The sequence below is a fragment of the Typopeltis vanoorti genome, unplaced genomic scaffold (genome assembly GCF_054136105.1).
Source record: "Typopeltis vanoorti isolate ZY-2024b unplaced genomic scaffold, IOZ_Tvanoo_1.0 HiC_scaffold_690, whole genome shotgun sequence".
In the NCBI taxonomy this organism is placed as follows: domain Eukaryota; kingdom Metazoa; phylum Arthropoda; class Arachnida; order Uropygi; family Thelyphonidae; genus Typopeltis; species Typopeltis vanoorti.
In genome coordinates this window covers 184,091-197,600 of record NW_028328170.1, presented here as the reverse complement: position 1 = coordinate 197,600, position 13,510 = coordinate 184,091, and the positions used below count along the sequence as shown (strand labels likewise).

Here is a 13,510-nt window from a genome sequence, read left to right as displayed (position 1 = left end):
CCAAGAATTTCCAGGATGCATGCATTTGACACAGGAAAACTTTTGTATCTCTGATAAAATAATCATTTTAAAGTTTTTCTTAATGGCGAACTCTTTTGGAGATTAAAGGAATGCAAATTCAGAGGAAAACAAAAAAGATGAGATAAAAGAGTATGTAATTTGAATCATTCATAAAGCTATTATTTTTACGGATATTTTTGCCTATTTTCGTTTAGGGGTGTCCCTTATCACTCAAGAATCCTTAGGGCATTAGGGCGTTAACGACTCGCACCCCGTAACGCTCTCCCCGGCCCTGTTTTCCCATAAAACTCTTCCCCTTCCCCAAAAAAGCGTCCTTTAATAGAATAATATATATATTTTTAAAAAAAAAACGTGTTTTCTAATTAATTTTCCCACCTTACCTCAATTCCCCCCCCTTTTTTTTTAAACAGCCTAACAGCAGAAGTATGGAGAATGAAGACATCTTAACATCCAAATAAGGTATGTTCAAAATTTCTTCCTGTATTAGTCTGCATATATTTACCTTTAGCATACACTTATGATGGCCTAAGGATCCTTGAGTGAAAAGCCAATGTTTTTAAAATAAGAGACACTCCTAAACGAAAACAGGCAAAAATAGCAGTAAAAATAACAGTTTTTAAGAGGAGTAACATGGGAATTTCCCAGAAATAAATACCTTTCATAAGCTTTCCCCTAATAGATGATGTGATCATCAATATGAAATTTCGAAAACAAAAGGAAGAACCTTGGTTCGAAATTGAATTTTGTCTACTCTAAAATAATTCCTTTCACCTTAGAGTTTTAACTGTTATTAAATTGGAACTTAAGGCGGAATGTAGAGCCTTCCTCATCTTCAGAGATATATCAGAACATGAACTCTACAGTCTGGCCGTCAGCCTAGGTAATTCTTCCACATTCGCTTGAACTCTTTCACATGTATTTCACAAACATTCGCAGCATAAATGCCAACTTAAACGATATGTGCATCAGCTAATGACATCCAAAGACGGACCCAACCCAATGTTACTGTTACATTAAACATAGTCATTCCTTTCACTTCCAAATCACGTTCTTCGCGATTTCTTCCAATAGGAGAATGATTTTGTGTGTGTGTGTGTGTGTGTGTGTGTGTGTGTGTGTGTGTGTGTGTGTGTGTCACATTCCTTGTTAAGAGAAGTCATCTTGAAGCTGCTCTTTTTGAACTCTGCTAAGATATTTCTTACTACATAGCATACCATTCACCTGCTGTTTCTACCGTCTCTACTTCAGAAAATCGTTCTGACCTCTTTGGACTTTTTATCCACGAAAATTGCAATATATCTACCCCACCGGTGAAGTTATGTTCAGGTATAGTTGAACAGAGAACATAACTGTGTTTTGCTACACCTGAATGCAGTTATATTAGAATATAGTTAGAACTGTGTGATATGTTCACATTTCTAACTAGTATCCATTTTCCATTTACACTGAACAAGCTGAAGAGAAGATGAGATATTTGCTGTATGCAATACCTTAAAGTCAACTGTTCATCTGCCAACCCGAAAATCCTATCGATTCCTCAAACAGTCTTCATCTTTTCTCATCCTGTTCTCCTTCTAGGTATACACTGTTCAGTTCATCTTTTCTGTTATTATCTCAGACTCTGAAAACACCTTTGACCCTCTCTATTGGACCACCATACCTTCAATCACTCACCACCTCGTACCTTTTACTAACAATGCCAAAGGAAGAAGAAGTAGATCTCATAGATTTTTACACTTCTTTACTCTTCATATGGCCAGACTACTGTTTGCTTTTTGCAAATCGAGACATTTGTTGTGATCAAGTTATAAAAATGATTGAATTAGGAATGAGGGGTCGGTTCAAAATTCCCCCTCCCCAGTAGGCAAGCCATTTTTTTCGTAAAATGTGTCAAGGTAGTCCAACATAAAAAAATATCCAAAATGGCTTCAGAAAAGAATCTTAGCTTAATTCGTAGTGGATACTTAATACAAAACAGATGAAAACAGATCACCGATAGTGTGCTAAGTTGAACTGTGAAAAGACTATACGGGAAAATCTCGCTTAACGCGAATTCGATATGCGATAGTCAGTTAGAGCGATTGAGAGAAATGATACTATTTCCCGCTATAAGCTAGTCAATAATCAGTTAAAGCGATTTTTTTACGTTATGCGAAATTTTACGTTACCGAACATTTTTGTCGCCGATTCGCAGCGAGAGACGGTACTCGTTCATGTAGCAGGCTGTGGAAGTGCTGCTGACGGTGGCAGGCGATACTCAGCAATTGACTCAAAGCTATCATCGCAAGCGTACGTGCAAACTCTGTTCTCTTGCTCAATCAGTTTTCCTTCATTTTACTTTAATTTAGATACCTATAACGCTTAATTATATTCAACCATCTCATATGGAAAAGAGAAAGACTGATAAAGAAAGCGGCAGTAATAAAAAGAGAAGAAAAGTAATTACGTTAGGGGAAAAGCTGGTAGTGCCGCTAGTAATACAATGATTGTACTGGGATACAGCGATACAGCGAAATACAGCGATACAGCGAGTCTACAGTACGGACTATATTAAATAACAGCAAAGAATACAAAGCACAAGGAAAAGTTGCTACTGCTTCTTTAAGCATGCAGATCACCTGAAACAGAAGCCATTTAATGATCGAGATGAAATATCTTCTATCACTCTGGATTGAGGATTGTAACCAAAAAAGAATACCTCTTAGTACAAGGAGTATTCAGGCAAAAGCTCTTAATATTTTTACATAATTTTAGATGACACTTACCGTCATCTAAAATTATGTATTCCAGGCATATTACTCATTCCATTCCAGGCATAAACACGTTAAGTGTGTAACATACTCAGTAAAAAAAAAAAAATTCCGAATCCTTTTTCTTTCAAGACTTGACTTCTGTTCTGTCTCACTCCAAACTCCACACCAATTCCAATGCTATCCTGCTCTACACCCATGACCAGTTTCTGAAATGTGTCTTCTACAGAAATTTGCATAGCCTCAGTGCTTTAGAACTTTATCCATTCTATCCTCTATTCCTGGTGAATCAAAAATAATGCGAGCAATAACTGTTCAACATCTATTTATACTTGAACTGTTGCCTTGAACATACCTGAGGAAACATGCTACTCCCATTTATCTTTCCTTTCATCATCCTATATTCTTTGGAACAGCGTCCGCCAACTGAAGGAATTTGAAAGAGACGTTCTGTTAGGATACCATGTTGAAAGCCTATCTGTTCGGTAGATTATTAACAAATTTGGCCATCCCAGGTGAAAAATTAGGGATTCCATTCTGAGATAAAAACGCACGGACACAACTGCAAGTACTGCTCGCTCACCACACTCATCCAACAAGACCGTAGGGTGCTACTAAAGATAATATGCAAAACACTGACATTCGTCGACCTACATATTGAATGTTGAGTTGCAGGAATCGACTGAAAGAGGAATCTGTACAATAACATCCAAAATCCAGGCTTATAACATGGGTTTCAATTGTAGGACCGAAATATGCAAGCTGTACATTGCCAGAACCAACAAGCAGCTTCGTTTTCAGTGGTGCTAAGAGCATGTACAGTGCGAAGTAGAAGCTTCCCTCCATAACGCTTTGTTATGGAGATGGAAGTTGTGAGTGTTTTGGATTCTGGGGAACATCTTTTACTGTAGGAAGTTACAGCAAGTGTGAAATTTAGATGTGGCGGTGTGATGGCTTGGTGCTATTTTTTCCTGTTTTGGCCTCGGAACACTGTTTGCAGTGCAACGAACATTGAACTCCGAGAAGTATCTTAACATTCTGGCCAAGCATTGCTCCCTACATTGTGGGTTTTTCTAAGGAACTGATCATTGTTCTCTTTCAGCAAGACAATATTCTGAAAAGTTTTCTCTGTATTAATCAGGTAAACCTTACAATAATTTGCATGTCTCTAACATATCACCGCTTTTCCTCTTTTTAACCGTTTTCTGTAAACCTCAATTTTTAACCTGTTTTCATTACATGCGTTCCATAGACCTACTACCATCTTGGTTACTCGCTACTGGATCCTCCTCCTACCTACGAAACCCTGGTGACTAGATCTATACACCACTAGTAAACATGGGGTCTTATCAAAGCTCTATAAAATGGTATAACATGCTTCTCTCTGCTCATCAGGTTATTCTTTAGTACTCAAGTAATAGAATGGGCTCCTTTAGCCGCTTTTGATATGTCCTCTAAACTCTCTATCCACTGACACCCTCAAATCCTGTGCATCGGTAATTTCCTGGAGAACTGTTTCGTCAATGTGATAGACAGTATACTTTCCACCTCAAATATATAAAAATGCATAACTTTGCACATTGAACTGATATCCATTCTCCTTTACCAAAAAACTGCCAGTCTATCCAAATCATCCTGCAGAATTTTAACATTATCTTTATTAACTATTGCTCTAACCAATTTTATATCGTTGGAAAACAACTGAATAGTTCCTTTCAGATACTCTCCTATATCATTAATGTAAAAATTTAATAGCATTAGTTCATGAACAATGCCCTCGTACCCTGCTAGTCACAGATCTTGTACAAGACTCTACTGAGTAAACGTCTCGCTAGTGTTTCTTTCAACCACCCTCTTATTGATTTCACCCACTTTATATCCATCCACATATCCTGCAATTTACTAAACAGAATTCCATGCAGTATCCTATCAAAAGCCGTTTCAAAGTTCAGCAATCACATCACTGTAAAACGATTACATTTATCCAACTCAACTGTTCCAATATTACAAAACATGAACAGGTTACTGAGACACAACCTACCCTTCACAAAACCTTTTTTTTTCCCATATACTATTCCCCTTTTTTTATCCACTCCTATATTTTGTCTATGGTGAACTTCTCCAGCACCTTGATTACCGCTACTGATATGCTAATCGGGTGGTAATTTGCTTCATCAGTCTTAGTGGCTCATTTATGAAACAGAGCTATTTTTTCTTCCTCTTTCAACTACCTTAGGACTAACCCAGAGTCGAGAGCAAGAGTTAACAACATAGTGAACACCTTTGCCAATTCTCTAGCACCTTCTCGTAAAACTCGATCTGGTATACCATGGAATCCCATTTCAGTTCTATTTTCAGTTGGTGGCAATGTGTTCATGTGTGTTATAGACACATTCTCTGATTCAATTATAATATCTAATAGTGATGAGTATGTCGATTTTTTGACCAAAAACGAATGTGAGAAATGATAACTGATCTCTTACAATAATAAAGAAACACTAAAACAAGTATTACATTCCATTCTTTAAATATTGGTGAGCAATGAATATTCAATGAAAATTATACGAAGAGTACTTCTCTTCGTATTCTCTACTGCTGGTCTACAACAAATTCCTGATTCGCTAAAGATTCTCGACTTTCACCTATTATCTTTTTCTTTCTCTCAAACTTTCTCTCAAAACCAATCTCCTGAAATTTCATGACATAAAAGTGGCTTTTAAGCCCATTGTGAACTATATGAGCTCTACGTTCACCTGAGGACCACAACCTTTCAACAAACATCCTGGTGTTTATAATATGCCATCTTCGTGTGACTGACCTTGTTTACATCTAGAAGTTTAAAGATCTAGAATTTTAATAAAAGGAGCATATTGGATACGTTAATAACAAAACAGAAAGCAGCTCAGGTCTAGCTTTCCGCTTTTCCACACTCTCACTGTAACACTGAATGGGCAAGAGCTCCATGTCTTACATAGAAGACAACTTCAGTGCCTGCAACATCAAAGTCTGCGACGGTTATCAACTCACAAGGTACACTCAACAGAAATCAGAGCATGATTTTATGTGATATTTGGAAGTCATTATTAGATATTTCGACACGTCAGATTAACTTTTCTGCCAACTATCATACATACCTACTAAATAATGACTGACACATGCCACCTGCCACGCTCCACAAATGTCTGTTTTTTTTTTTTTTTTTAATTGTGTGTAACAGTTCTTATATGTTCGGTTTTAGTTATGCAATGGTTCATGTTTACAGATTATTGCATTTTTCATTCTTCCTAACCCAAAAGAGGCCACCAGCACATGAGGTGAAACTAGTCGCCTCATGTGCTGGTGATAATCCCGTGATAATATAGTTCGTGACAACTATATTATCACGAACTATTAAACCCAGTATCAGTTATTATTTGTAATATATCTGGCACTCTCAAACGCCTACTACAGTTCATCACGTGCTACCTGAGGTTATATTCTAAGTCCGATTTCCATCATCTCATGTGTGCTTTTCATGTGGTGTGCGGTTGTACTGACGATCCCATTCTGGTTTGTTACCAGTGGTACTAACTTAGGCATTTTCGCACGTTCTTACAATTAACAGCCTCACTGTTTTATATATATATATTTATATATATATATATTTGTGTGTGTGTGTGTGTGTGTGTGTGTGTGTGTGTTCACTAATCCCGTAGACGATTGTTGTGTTTTTATTTTTATTGTCATGTATTTTCTCAATTATGTTTGATTAATTAAGCAAGAGAATTTAGTATCTTATATTTTCAAAAGTGCTCTACTTAGAAAAGGAAGCTTTGCATTAATGTTCCCATCCCATAAAGCTGACATGATTTAGAAATATATATTTTAATATTGGTTAAAAACACGTCTTCGCTTTCTAATATAGCTTTCAGAACTAGTTTCAGTTAAGAACTATGCCATTCCTAATAAATTTCATTTTTAAAATTAACATTCAGCACAAATAAAATGAGGAGAATGCCAAAGAAGTAAATATAATGACTTCACGGAGGATTGCTTAAAAGGGTGAGATAACATAAAGCAAAATGATATTTAATAGTGTGTTTAGGTGGTATTAATTTATAATATCACAGAATTGTGACATCTAAAATTATAGGATGAAGAACGAAAAATAGATGCATAAATAAAGTGGTAAGACTAACGTTCAATATAAGACAGAGAAAATTTAAACATACAAGGTAGGTTAAACCTACTCTGAAACCGAATCTTCATATAATATAATATAGAACACACGTAATTGCCACTCATAATATACTGCGTGATGAGCCTACCGGGGCAGTGATTAAATTTCCGAAACACCAAGTTACTTAGCAATGACAGTTCATTTCATTGAGAAATGACCTGTCACAGAAAGTAACACATGATGAAATAACACAAAATTAACTTAACGAAAATAATTCACATAATGCATGAACGTGATTATATGCATGCACAGAAAACAGCTGAATTAAGATAAAATTTAGGTTTTATTATTATCATATCCATGCTATTTAGACTCAAAATGGAATAAAATAAATCCGTCTGTCTGGCTTATAAGTTATTATTATTATTATTATTATTATTATTATTATTACGGGAAACTCCAAGGAGTCCTTAGACTCATCGTTGGAGGCCCTAAACATCATGTCAAGAACAACTATTCAGCATTCACACAGTATCTATCACACTTTGCCTTAAATTCATACACAGTTATGGCACCCACAGCAGACTCTGGCAGCTTATTCCACTCATTTACCACTCTCCAAGTAAAAAGCCTAGCTCTACCAACCTTGCTAACCACACTCTTGCCCAGATTCCATGGATGGCCCCTAGTCCTTCCACCACCAGTCCTGTTCTCAAAAATAACCTCTGAATGTCTCAATCATATCACTCCTTTTCTTCCTATCAACCAATTTCTGCAACCCACAAATCTTCAACCTGTTTTCATAAGGTTCATTCTATAGACCTGCTATCATCTTGGTCACTCGCCTCTGGATCCTTTTCACCTCCTCTCCATCAAGAAGACACCCTGGGAACCAGGGTGTCTTCTTGATGGCGAGGAGGTGGAGCTCATCAAGTTCCCAGATCTGGGCACAGTAGTCAAGATGGGGTCTTATCAAGGCTCGATACAGAGGAACAATAACTTGCTTGTCTCTGCTTGTCAAAGTATTCTTCAGTAACCCAGTGATTTGACGAGATGATTTAGCCACTTTTGCAATGGTCCCTAAACTTCAACTCCTTCTCCACTAACACTCCCAAATCGCTGGCCTCGTCAATCTCGTGGAGTACAGTTTCACCAATGTGGTATACTGCTGCTAATATTTTCAAAATGCATAACATTACATTTTGCAACATTAAATTGACATCCATTCTCCTTAGCCCAGTCCTCCAATCTATCCAAATCATCCTGCAAATTTTGGACATCATGTGCATTCACTATTGCTCTACCCAACTTTGCGTCATCAGCAAACAAATGAACAGTTCCTCTCAGATCCTTTCCTACATCGTTAATGAACAAATTAAATAACAGTGGTCCAAGACCAGAACCCTGTGGCACACCACTAGTCACATGCCTTCTTTTGAACTCTACTCCTGAATAAACTACTCTCTGATATCTCTCTCCATCAACCACCCTCCTATCCATCTCACCAAAACCCTATATCCATCCCCATATGCTGCAGTTTACTGATTAGAATTCCATGTGGTATCCTGTCAAAGGCCTTAGCAAGGTCCAACAGCATCACTGTAAACCCATTACCCTTATCCAGTTTAGCCGTCACCGTGTTATAAAACGTAAGTTACTGAGGCATGATCTACCCATCACAAAACCACGTTGTCCCACATACAGTATCTCATTTTCATCTATCCATTCTTGTATTTTTCTCTTGACTACTTTCTCCAAGACCTTGACAACGACTCCTGATATGCTGATCGGTCGGTAATTTGCAACAGCAGTCTTGGAATCTCCTTTATGCAACTATTTTCCCCTATATAATAAGTTATATAATAAGTCCTTCTGTCTAGGCTTAGCAGACTCGGAGAGCATTTGATCCGATTAAAATCTCATATATATCCAAGAATAACTATTAAAACGAGGTATTGAAATCCAAACTTGCCTTCTTGTCCCAAATAGGAAGCAAGTAGAGTGATGATCCTGGATGCCTTTAAAACGTTTTTCTAGTAACCAGAAGATCACATGGGTTATAAAATTGGGCTAGTAAATATGTAAATATATGAATATCTACAGAAACTTGGAACTTCATTTTATCTTATATTTTTCGCAATAAAGCATTCACTTTAATCTTCTATTAACATATAAAGCATAGGATGTTTGGGAGGTAGCCTCTTCGCATTTCAAAATAATTTCATTGCTATCTATGTCGAGTAAGAGAACCTTTCATACCACCCTCGTAAGTAAAGAAATATATTAAAAATGAGTGGGTCATTAAGGTTGAATTTCATATATATCCAGTCTCATATATAACCAATTAAACAGCATAACTCTACTCAGATCATGTTCACTATACCTTCCACAAACTGAGAGAACAGTTAACTTATAGTTTTTTATCTTTTTGAGAATAAAGTACTTGGAAGTGATCGGTTTTATAAGCGACAAAGATCCTTTCGGTTTAGTATATCTACATATATTATACACTTAAACTTAAATGGAGTGTACTTGGTACTTTCTGTTCCACTCAAACAGTCACCGTAGATGAAATATATTAACATTATTAAATTTTGTATTCATGTTATTTCGATGGATGTAGATATTTAGATGTTATTTCGATATGGATAGGAAGTACATGATGAAACTGAAATATATTTAAGATACTATTGAAACAATAGTATATTAACGTTATCTCAATTAAAATAGTAAATTTCGTATCCTTGTTTTGTATGAAGGCTAAATTATCATGGCTCATAGCTTGTTTTAAAGAGGTGGCACCTTCTCACTTGTCCAGTATGGTTGAAAAATTCAAATAAGTGGGGGAGACCACACTCCTACCAGGCGCGTCCCCCGGGTGGCGGATGGGGGAAACCCAAATGGGTTGCTCTAAATAAAGTATAAAGAGCCGTGGACCAAAGGATGTAGCAGAGGCATGGCAAGCTGGCTACATTATTATGCCAGTAACTTTCATGAGCAGGAGAAAGTCTACAAACCGAGATAGTGCTACTGCGTACGGGACAACCGACGCGCCTACTCAAAGACCACATAGAGTAGGTGAGAAATCAGCAATGTGGTCAGTCAAGGATGTGAAACATGTAGCCACCCTCAACATAAGATCACTATACCGACCTGGAAAATTACAATTAGTCCAGGAAAATTTAAAAAGACTGAAATGGAGTGTTTTAGGTTTATCAGAGACACATTGGTGCGGAGATGGATTCATGGATTTACCAGAAGGAAGACTGTACTTCTCAGGAAGAAAAGATAACATACACAGAGAAGGAGTTGCATTACTAATTGCAACGAAACTTACACACTCAGACATAATAACAGCCAAACTTCAAGCAAAAGAAAAAGGTCAAACAATTAAAATAATCCAAATATATGCACCAGACAGTAACCATTCAGAGGAAGAAATAGAAAATTTCTATGAAGAACTACAACAGGAAAAAGATAATCCCAAAAATAGAGAACTCGTCATAGTGATGGGAGATTTTAATGCTAAAATAGGACAGTTCACAGCAGACAAAAAAGATGTGATGGGGAAATTTGGATATGGAGAGCTTAACGACAGAGGAGAACAATTACTCCACTTCTGTAAAGCAAACGATCTAATGATAACAGACACATTGTTCTATCAACGCCCTAATAATAAATATACATGGACATCCCCAGATGGTAATATAAAGAACTGCATAGACTATATCATCATAAACAAACAATGGAAAAGATCAGTAAATAATGTACGAACATTAAGAAGTTTTGATTTTGACGCTGACCACGAAATATTAACTGCCAAAGTGAAGATAAAATTCAACAGGAAAAATAATATCATAAAAGAAGAAAACATCAACCTATCAAAACTAAAAGATAGCTCAAGCAGAAGTCGATTTTTAGAACAGATGTGCTTGAAATTAAAATCCTCCATCTTACAGAACAGCGGAAAATACTGGGAAGAAGGAAAAGAAACAGTGTTATCAATTGCAAAAGACACTCTAGGTTCCAAACCCAAAATAAACAAACATTGGATAACCCAAGAAATTATAGCTACAATAGAAGAGAAAAGAGAGGCCAAGATACTTCTAAACCAACAAAACAATGAAGAGAATAGAGAAAAATACAGAGCATTAAAAAATAAAGTTGATAACCTATGCAAAAAAGCCGAAGAAAAATGGTTAGAAGAAAAAGCTAAGAAATGCCAAGAAGCATACCAACAAAACAACCTAAACGTCTTCCATGATACTGTAAGAGAAATTACAAAGGAATTCTCAGCAAAAGCAGTAACAATGATAAACAACAAGATGACTGAAACCGGGAATATTGAATATATAAGAAAAATCTGGTCAAACCATTTTAAGACTATCTTCCACCAAGGAAACAAAACTACAATGCAAACAATAGAAGAAAATAATGATCACCCAAAAATTTTACAAGAAGAAGTTAGATACGCAATAAAACAGATGAAAAGCAATAAAGCACCAGGTATTGATACTATCCCTACTGAACTGTGGTCATATGGAGGCAGCATATCAATAGAATATTTAACAACCCTATTCAATAAAATACTACAAACAGGAGAGATCCCAGATGACTGGAGAACTGGAAAGGTCATCCCAATATACAAGAAAGGAGACAAAAGAGAATGCAGAAATTACAGACCAATCAATTTACTCCCTCACACCTATAATATATTCATAAGACTTATACAAAATAGATTAAAAAACACCTACGAAGAAATCATAGGCATAGAACATGCTGGTTTCCGAGGAAACTATTCGACAATAGACCAAATTTTCACATTGCACCAACTATCAGAGCTCAGCTGGGAAGACCATAAAGAACTATATTGTGGTTGTGTGGACTTTAAACAAGCTTTCGATAACATCAACAGAGAAATCCTTCTCAAAATTCTACTAGAAAATGCAACAGATAAATATATAATACAGTTTCTGATAAAATATTACTCTAAGACAAATGCAATAATTAAAACGGACACACTCACAACAGAATCCATAGAGATCCAAAAAGGAGTAATGCAAGGATGCCCATTATCCACATGCCTATTCAACATATATCTAGAATAAGTTGTAAAGAAAGCAATAGACAATGAGCCTGGAATCAATGTCAACGGTTTAAACATAAATAATATCAAATATGCAGATGATCTCGTCCTTCTTGCAAGAACCCCAAATGAACTATAAAAGTTGATCAACAAGCTAAACGAAACCTGTAAAACATATCACATGACAATAAATATACAAAAGACAAAAGTGATGAAAATAGGAAGGAACAGAACTACCATCTCAGCAACCCTAAACGGAGAACAAATAGACCAAGTAGACAACTTCATATACGTTGGATCAAAACTAACAGAAACAATAGATGAACTCAAAACAATCAAACACAGAATAGCGATAGAATGGACCACTATGGGAAAATTACAGAAAATCTGAAAAACAAACAAGATATCTAAACAAGCCAAAATCAAATTATGTGAAGCAATAATTATACCAACAGTCATCTATGGAGCAGAAGTGTGGACAGTTAAAAAAAGAGAGGAGAAAAAACTGCTGGCATTTGAAATGAAATGCTTAAGAAAAATAAATAGAACAAGTTGGATAGAAAAGAAAACAAACATCACAGTCAGAGAAGAACTATTGTATAAAAAGACAATAATAGAAAAAATTAGAAAACAACAACTGAGATGGTTTGGACACACTGTACGCATGGATGCAGACAGACTTCCTAACGTCCTAATCAATACTTTTCCAACTGAAAAAAGAAGACCTGGAAGACCAAAAATTACCTGGCTGAAATTTATAAAGAATATCTCGGGATGCAGAAAATATAAGGAATTTTTCGAACATTAAGGAATAGAGAAGACTGGAAGATCCTGCTCAAGAGAAGACTCAACCCGTCTTAGACGGAAGAGAAGAAGAAGAAAGACATAAATTAAAAATATAAAAACTGAAACGTCTAGCATTCACATCCTTTACATCCGGCTGCTTTCATGCAATGTAGGTATTTGTAAGGCAAGCAAATACTGATTTCGGAATGCTGTTTAATCTAGTTTGGCTTTACGGGATCCAGAATCAAGGGATAATCTGGATAATCATATAATCAGTTTTGTCAGTCTATTTAATGTATAATGTTTCTTGTTTAAATTAATAAAAATTAAATAGAGCATATTTACTATTTCCGTTGAGGATGTGCTATTGATATTCTCCTTATTCCATGTTTCTTCAGTGTTGTTCAAGGAAATGTTCATGATGGATCTGCCTTCTACTGTTACTGTTATTTCTTTTCTTCTCCAGTAAGAGAAACTTACATTAAATAACCTTATTTTGTTAACACTTTTAACAGACAAGGAGCCAACTCTTTCAGAATTTGTTGAGCCAAAAAGGAACAAGTACTCTACACAATATGAAAAAAAAAAAAAATGAAATAAATAAATAACAACATGCAACTTTAGTTCACTTTTACATAACAATATGAAAGAAACATTCAACGATTTAAGTACCCATGATAGCAAGCTATATTAAACCAAATACCCATG

General features: G+C 36.0%; 1 protein-coding gene across 1 annotated transcript in view; it reads right to left on the bottom strand.

Moving 5' to 3' along the window:
• LOC150092099 (uncharacterized) overlaps positions 1 to 13,510 on the bottom strand; it is a gene marked incomplete at both ends in the record, with an annotated part of 300,006 nt that overhangs the window by 104,522 nt on the left and 181,974 nt on the right. The window contains one exon of the mRNA XM_090415309.1: positions 13,148 to 13,368. Within this exon, the coding sequence (XP_090271435.1) occupies positions 13,148 to 13,368 (221 nt within the window). The remainder of the gene's footprint in view (positions 1 to 13,147; positions 13,369 to 13,510) is intronic.